This window comes from Phaethon lepturus, unplaced genomic scaffold, assembly GCF_000687285.1.
Source record: "Phaethon lepturus isolate BGI_N335 unplaced genomic scaffold, ASM68728v1 scaffold21457, whole genome shotgun sequence".
NCBI lineage: Eukaryota > Metazoa > Chordata > Aves > Phaethontiformes > Phaethontidae > Phaethon > Phaethon lepturus.
In genome coordinates, this window is record NW_010550033.1 from 2,084 (window position 1) to 10,112 (window position 8,029).

The window sequence follows — 8,029 nt, forward strand, 5'->3', positions numbered from 1 at the left end:
CTTCTCTCATTACTAAAGACCATTTCCTAACTTGTGTATACAGAGCAGAATTCAGGGTCTCGCCCGTAGCCTGTGATCGATCACAAGCCTGATTACAGAGCGTATGCTCGGTTAGTGTTTTCCAAAAGAGCCTCTGCAATCAGTGTGTTTGTTTCACTAGTTTTGTATGCGAGGAAGCAGCAACAAAAATCTGTGTCAGTCCTTTCCTGATAGAGGCTGCGGGAGGAAGGGAAGGTTGGCAGGCAGATGGGATATTTGTCAGATGGAGAGATGGTAATCGGGGCAGGGAAGCATGCCGCTGGAGGAGGTTACCTGACTGTAGCGTCACTGAAGTCTCTGTGGCTTGGAGAATTGAGCAGTGGCCACTTCTAAGAAGGCTGGGGGCTCCTTGTACCCTAAGGCAGTGGCAGGCACAGTTTCTAACTGCTGACTGGGCTTAATCTGAATTAAACCTCTGGAGTGGGTGTCTGCATGACTGCGGGTTTTGGTGGATCCTGGTTTTGGTAGCAGGTCAAGGACTAGTTGTGGAGGCTGTACTGTCCGTTCATCTGTGGCAGAGCTGGTGAGGCTGGCACAGATGCCAGCGCAGTCCTAGCTCCACAGCTAGAGAGCTGCTCGCCTGTTGATCTGAGCCCTTTCGTGGACACTGGGTTTCCCTTACAGTGGATGGGGATTTTATTCTTGACCTTAAACTGGAGGATACTGGCAGGAGGAGGTTCTTCATGACTGTCTCATGCTTTTCAGAAAATGCTCTGAAGGCGAACTGGGCGGCTCCTGCCACAACTGAATCTGTCCAAAAAAGCCGCCTTTCACCCAAAGGCCTGTTTGTCAGCAGGAGGGAACCTCTACAACGGCCACATTCTGCAAGTGATGGGCTCGGAGAACAGCGCTTTAAAGAGCTACACACTAGAAGAGCCACCGTTCACACTGCCAACTGGACACACAATTTATCCGGCCGTGCTACAAGATGGCAAACGTGCTTCGGTCTTTGTGTACAAGCGAGAGAATGAAGATAAGGTTAATAAAGCTGCCAAGGTACTGTAGAGAGGGTGCCTGGGACACGCTTGTGTCAGAGCTATCTCTCTTCCCCCCCGGCCCCGGAGGGATGGGAATCAGTTACTGAGGGTCAAACTGTTGGGGAGTAAGGGCAGGAGAAAAGGTCAAAGTTGACCCTGGCTGCAGACTGCTGCTGTGCGGGGGCGGGGAAGGGCGTAGGCAACTGCGAAGCTCATCGTGCACCGCACAATGCGAGCAGCGATGGGAAGTGGTGTTCAGATAGCGATACCTGCAGTCAGTTACAGACTACTGGTCTCGTCCTGCATATCTAAGTCATGGAGTCTTTCTTAGGTGGACACTACTCAAAATACCACGTTTAGTCTGTGTAAGACTTTATCTAGATGTATTGTAAAGGGTTCTGCAATGAGTGAGTGTGCTAAGTGCGTGGTGAGGAGCAGGGATGGGCTAGCTAAATGCAAGCAGAAAGTGTGGCTAAAAGTACGAGGCTAAGCTCTGCAGTCAAAAGAGATGTCTTGGATGAGATTTAACAGATGTCTTTGTTTCTGGAAGCACCTGAAAACCTTGCGCCACCCTTGCCTTCTGCGCTTCCTCTCTTGTACTGTGGAAGCAAATGGGATCCACCTGGTTACAGAACGTGTGAAGCCTTTGGAGACAGTCCTGGAGACGCTCTCTTCTGCAGAAATTTGTGCAGGGATCTACGATGTGTTGCTGGCGCTCGTCTTCCTCCATGACAGGGTAGGTACCACCAGCAGGAGTCATCAGGCTTTGGTGGGAGCCAGACGAAAGGTGACAGGAGAGCATTGTACCTGGGCTTGCCTGGATGACTGTCTCATTCCTGGTTCTTCACAAAAAAGACAGACCCACACCACACAGTTCTTTTAGGCTGAAACTGCTAAAATCATTGGCTGCTTTGGAGGAGGAAGGGTAACTGAAAATGCTGGGGGTTTCTGAAGAAAGGGAGCGGTTCTCAATTCATGACTTGACATCTGCTTGCAGTGCTTCTTACTTGAAGGAATGGGTTTGCTTGGCCTTGGGATTTATTTACAGCTGTTGCCATGTGTCAGAGATCGGTGTCCCTGCTCCCTGTTTTGGCACTCTGGGTTTGTCCAGGACTGCAGTTAAATCCCAGCTTAGACTGTAGCTTTTGGGCTTTGTGCTCATAGTTGGAGGTCTTCTCTGGGTTTACAATTGCATTGCAAGGGCTGTAATAATTAGAGCTTTGTCTGCTCTAAAACCCCAGCCCTTCTACCGAATACATGCTAGTCACCTGCAAAATCCTGAAGGACCTTTAGAATTGTGTGCTTTTTGGCTGCTTTTTCTCAGCTCCTCGCAGCACTTAATTAGCTCTGATTAAGATTTTACATCTTCATCTATGCCCAATTCTGTTATCCTTTTTTTTTTTTTTTTTAATATTTTAGGGAAACCTAACACATAACAATGTCTGTTTATCATCCATGTTTGTAAGTGAGGATGGGCACTGGAAGCTGGGAGGAATGGAGACAGTCTGTAACTTCAGTGAAGCCACCCCAGAGGTAAGAGCCAAGAGAAGCGCACCCTCGGATGCATGGGAGAGGGCTCCTGGCCTGCTGAAGCTGGCCATCTATGGATGTGAAGGCCCAAGTCCTTCCAGTTACTTGAATTTACTATTAAGCATGTTGGCTCACTTCCAGCTCTGACCCAAATCTTTGGTCTAACGACACCATAACTATAAACTACAACGTCTACACAAACAGATAGTAATTCCCCATTAACCAAAAGCTGCTGTTTTTCTAAGGGAGACTGCTGGCTGGAGGGTAGGTTAAGACTGAGGAGAGTGAGAAATCTTTGCTTCTTTGGCCTGATTTAAAAACAAACTTTAAAAAAAAAAAAAACTTTAGTGTGAAGCAGGAATATCCAGGTTGAAGTGAATCAGTAAGAAAAACAATTTAAATGACTCCTCAGCTTTTGCCGCTGGCATATTCATTGATTTTTACTGGTCCTAGCAGAAAAATTCCTGGTTTGATTTCTGCTGCATGCTGTGCAGCATCATTGCTGCAGCCTGGCACCATGTTGTAAATGTGTATTGCCTTTTCTCCCAGAGGATCTACAAATGCCTCACGAACTGTATTGAGTGTCCCTGGCGTGTATCACCTTCCAGAAGGGATCAGGCAGACGCACAGCTGGTGTGCGTGGTGGTGCACAACAATGCAAAGAGCACAGCAGTAAAACCTGACTGCTAAAGCTCATTAAATCCTTTCCCCATCCAGATGGATCAATGCAGGACGATAGGACTGAGGACTAAAGGGATGAGTTGGCTGTGATGCCCTGAAGTTGCTTTCTGTCAGCTTGGTGCTTCACACCTGGTCCGTTTGTGCTTCCCCTCCGGGCAGAGCAGAGCGCAGCCTGCCCTGGATACCAGCTGAGGGGGCAGACCTCCTGCCGCACGCTCAGCGCTGGCCCGCGGCAGAGCCTGCTCCTGTTGCTTGGCACAGATAAGCGATCGAGGCAGCTCATGTCTCCCCTCTTCTTCCAGTTCCTCTGTCACGTCAAGTCGGTACGAGACCAGTCGTGCATCCCTTGCGAGGAGATGGTGAGTAACATCGCTTGCTGGAGGAACTTCTTGCTAGCAACAAATAAAAGTGCAGTGTTCAGGAAACACTTTTCATTCACATATTTCATTTCCTTGTGCCTGAATGGGAGAAAGCGGCTGTTGGATAGTACCTGAGGTCTACTCTCTTTTTTTCCCCCCTATCCTCCCACCCCTGGTTTGGGTACAGTGTTGGGCACAGAGAATTGAAATGAGGAGTAGTGGGACAGCAGGTTGTCTTAATATTTTTCAAACATTTTGTGTTGCAGCTTTAATGCTTCTAAATCACCAAAGCTTTGCAAAAATCAGAGTAGTTGCTGAGAGCGCCCAGATCACTGTGGTCACACAGTTGTGTAACTCTTGACATACAACAGCCTGTTTTTTCCACTTCTTAGTCACCTCCTATCTATTAAGAATCTTGTGAGTTGCTTATCTTAAAGAGGGCACTCGCTTTCTCTCTAATTAACACTTGTTTCCGTAGACATGCTGAAAGTTGTTGACTTGCAATTGCTGCGTGTGTTCATGGGGGAATCGTTTCATCATGATGTAGTTGCTCCTGTGGGTTACCAGTTCCCCTGTGGAGGTTTTTTTAGCATAATACTCTACTTGTCGAGTACCTAGTGGGGCTTTGGTGCTTTAAAAAGAATCTGAGAGTGTACATGGTGGGGGAGGAATAGAGATTTATGGCAACTATGAAGTATTTCATGAACTCCTGCTTTGCTGATCTTTTTGGGATTTTTTGGCTTTTTTCAGTCTGCAGATTTCAAAATTCTGCCCATCAGCTATGGGCACGCGAGGGATGCCTACGCGTTTGGAACAATGGTTGAAAATCTCCTGACAGTCCTAAATGATCAGGGTGAGGAATGGCACGTGTTTATTTTGCTATTGACCGGCCTCTGTAGCTCACTCCTTGCCTGTGTCAGCTGAGCCATTTGCCTTTTGTTGCGGCTGACAGATGTGCTACAGGTTCAGTGGCCATCGCTGTTCTCCGGTGTTTGCTAGGTTAAAATATAGGCTTCAGCTTCTCCTGCATTTGAACGTGGTCAGATGTGGCTGGGGGTCACCAGTCTGCGAAACAAAGCACTCCCAAATCTGTTCTGCAGCAGTTGGAGGTTCGCTTGGTACTGCCCCACCAGCCACTTTGTCAAGGGTTATGGACACGGGCGCATGGATGTTGTACCCCAGCAGAGCAAGAGCTGCTGCCTTTTAGCGGAGAGGGAACAGGAAGCTTCCTGGGAGGACAGTAACATTCCTTGGTGCCCCAGTAGCCAAGACTTAGGCAGAGAAATGGAAATGCTATTTTCCCTTCCTTTAGGGACAAATATCAGCAATTTTGCTATCAAATAGAGCTTCTAAAAATAAGCTTTTGGGAGGGTGGAGGGCTCCTGAACTTCTTCAGTGTTGAGAGAGAAATCTAACTGTAGGTGCTCTGGCTTTCAGTTTCAGCAGATATTCTCTCCAGCTTTCAGCAAACCTTGCACTGTACGCTGCTGAATCCAGATCCAAAGTGTCGTCCACCACTGTCCAACTTATTGTCTCACGAGTTCTTCAGGTAAGGAAAGGAATATCCTGCCCCTCTTGGTATGTCTTCATACTGCTTATTTCTGTGTTGCAAATGTGTTAGTTTTGTGAAGCTGTGTTACTTATCAGACGGGAAGCGCAGTCTTGATCCCTACTTCTTACAGGGGTCTTTGACAAAGAGACTCCTTAAATTAAGAAATCATTATCAGCCTTCCAAATGAGCTGCTGAGCTAGCAGTGGTGACAGAAGTGTGTCCCTTAGTCACATGCAGTCAGCTGGATCTCCCCAAGCGCATGGGAGGTGGAGGGAGATGCTCTAGAAAATAAAGTCTTTTGCAAAGCAGGCTCCGAGATAATCCAGAGCACGCTGTGTCTGCCATCACCCGAGTGCTGCTCTGGGTGCTGCTTCCTTCTGCTCGTTGCCCTGGGAAGGTGGTCGGAGGTGGCTGATGCCACATTGCCCAGGGAATTGCTGGCTTCAAAGTGCAGCATGGCGCAGGCGCAGCTATCAGGCAGCCGATCAGGCCCACCAGCTGGCGTTCTTGGTGCACCGGCGTTTGTCTTGTATCTCTTTGTCTAGTTCTGTCTGCTAAATGAAGGATGAGGATTTGCAATCTCTTAGTTGTGGGTGGTTTAAGCATCAGTAAGGATCATGCTTGACAACCTACATTTTTGTACTTAGGAATGATTTTCTGGAGGTTGTGAACTTTCTGAAGACCTTAACACTGAAGTCTGAGGAGGAAAAAACTGAATTTTTCAAGTAAGTGAAGGAACTGTAATCTGGAAGCTTCTTATTTCAGAAGTACTTCTGCCAGATGGGGCTGAGGGGTCCTGGGAAGGCTAATGGCCAGAGAGGTAGTTCCTCAGGTGCCAGATTTTGATTGCTTTGGCAGAACATTGTTTGCTCTGTAATATTTTGGGTACTCCAGCCAAAGTAATGACAGCATCAGAGAGAAAACTATTCGCTCCCTCCTTTCCCAGTTTTTTGTTGTGAATGGTTTGGTGTTTGGGAGGAGGAGTGCCTGCCGGGCTCTTCATCATTCCAATACTCGCCAGCCTCCAGAGTGACGCTACACAGTGTCAGTATTTTTACTGGACAGCAGTATTTTTACCTGCTACAGACCAATTGCTGTCACTAGAGAATCGGTCAGAAACTGGACTGTAGTGATGTGCATCACTTCAGGTTTGCTTTTCTGAATCCCGTCTGCTTGCTGGCAGCTGGGTTGAACTCCTGCAGGGCCAAGAACAGCTTTCCCAGGAGTACAGGGATATGAAAAAGAAACAATTTTTCCTTTGTCCATGTTCTAACTGAGTTAATGCAGTTTGTGGAGAATAATGCTGATGTTATTAGCAAAAGTTAAATTATTCAAGTTCTCTTCCGCTCGCTTTAGCAGCACTGTCCCGCCTCCCGACGCGCCACAGCTAAGCAGGAATCATTTCAAAAGCCCGTTTGTGGGCTGTAGCATTGCGGTAGAGAGGGAGTGTCGCCCAACAGCTCCTCTGCTCAAGCTGTCGTGGGGCCCTGCTGCTTTACACAAGGGTTATATGCTTGCCCACTCTCAAAATACTCTCAAATATCGGAAGACTTCTGGTAATGTGCTTGAAAAAAAGAATTTTTCCCTCTCATTCTTAAAAGTAGCTTTATTTTAGATGTGACTTTGCGAAAAAGTGAAATCTAGCACCAGGCACCTCTTGAGGCTGAAAAATTTTAACATTTAGGTAGATCTTGTAAACCGCTAATGAGAGATTTTTCAGTGAGACATGTTGGGTGAATTAACCTTGTGGTGCCAGCCCTGTCTGCGTAAAGCTGTTGTCTGTAATGGATGTCTCAGCTTGCAGTAGTGCAGCATCTGCAGGAAAGCCTATTGTCATGGTCCCCAAGAAGTTTTCTGTAAGGGAAGCTTCCACGTAGTCATGGTATTATCTGGGCCTGAAAAAGGGAGGAGCTGACTTTTTTTCTTTCTTTTTCCATATAAAGGAGCCTGGGTATTCTTACAGAGCTATTTTTCTGCCCACTTTATACTTGTGGGGTCACCATCAGTTGTAACACTAGTTTGATTCCACTAAGACTACTTTAAGTAGAGCAAAGAAAGGAAGGGGATCTTAAGCAGGAACATTCAGAATGGTTCCCACCATCTCTGTAACAGCAGTGTTTGCTGAGGGAGGGAACGAATACTTTAAGATACAGCAGTGTTGCCCCTTTATCAGGCAGAGGGGCTTTCACAGCATGTGCGCTATTGCTCTAAGTCTCCTCCAAGCCTAGAGGAAAGCAGTAACTGTTACTGATATTTTAAAAACTAAAATCCTACAAGGAAGAGCAGTTGCACAAAATCAAACTCTTGTGACTTAAATAAACAAGTAAACCCAACCCATGCTCTGTCAGCCACCACTAAAATGCACTAGATGGAAGTGGTTTCAAAATGGAGTTCCTGTTTTGCGGCAGACTTCCCTTCTGTAGCAAGTAGAACTGCCTTTTCTCAAGCAATAGAAAAATTCTTATGATGCACCAGGTTGTGGGGTGAGAGGCCAACTCTTCTGCAGTTTAAGGCTGTAGCACTTCATGGGAGATACCAGCTCTGAGACAGTTCGACGCTATTGTAGTGGACAGCTGCTCAGAGGGGAAGCCTTCATGAGCCAGCTGCAGGTGCAGCAGTGCTTCTTAGATGTGCTCGTGACAGGCTGTGATCTTTTACAGGCTGTGTCTCTGGCTCCTACTTTGTGTTATCTTTGCATGAAAGCCTCAGGCAGGAGCAGGGCCTTGTCCTTCTACGTTAGCTTGCACGCAGAGTGGGAGACTGCGATGGGACTTTGTCTCAAGGAGATGAGGCAGACACAAAAAGAGGGGAAAGCGATATTAAGGGAAGCAGTCGTAAATGCATGGAAGGCTGCCTTGATACTAATTGCCCTCTCCCGGAACACAGATTCC

The 8,029-nt window shown here is 47.2% G+C and overlaps 1 protein-coding gene across 1 annotated transcript in view; it reads left to right on the top strand.

The window, feature by feature from the left end:
* The first annotated feature begins 741 nt into the window (after positions 1-741).
* The window catches only part of SCYL3 (SCY1-like 3 (S. cerevisiae)), a 13,844-nt gene continuing 6,556 nt past the window's right edge, over positions 742-8,029 (top strand). Inside the window, 8 exon segments of the mRNA XM_010290443.1 lie at positions 742-1,035; positions 1,567-1,752; positions 2,436-2,549; positions 3,530-3,586; positions 4,337-4,439; positions 5,024-5,135; positions 5,786-5,878; positions 7,295-7,311. Of these exon segments, the coding sequence (XP_010288745.1) occupies positions 871-1,035; positions 1,567-1,752; positions 2,436-2,549; positions 3,530-3,586; positions 4,337-4,439; positions 5,024-5,135; positions 5,786-5,878; positions 7,295-7,311 (847 nt within the window). The 5' untranslated portion in view covers positions 742-870.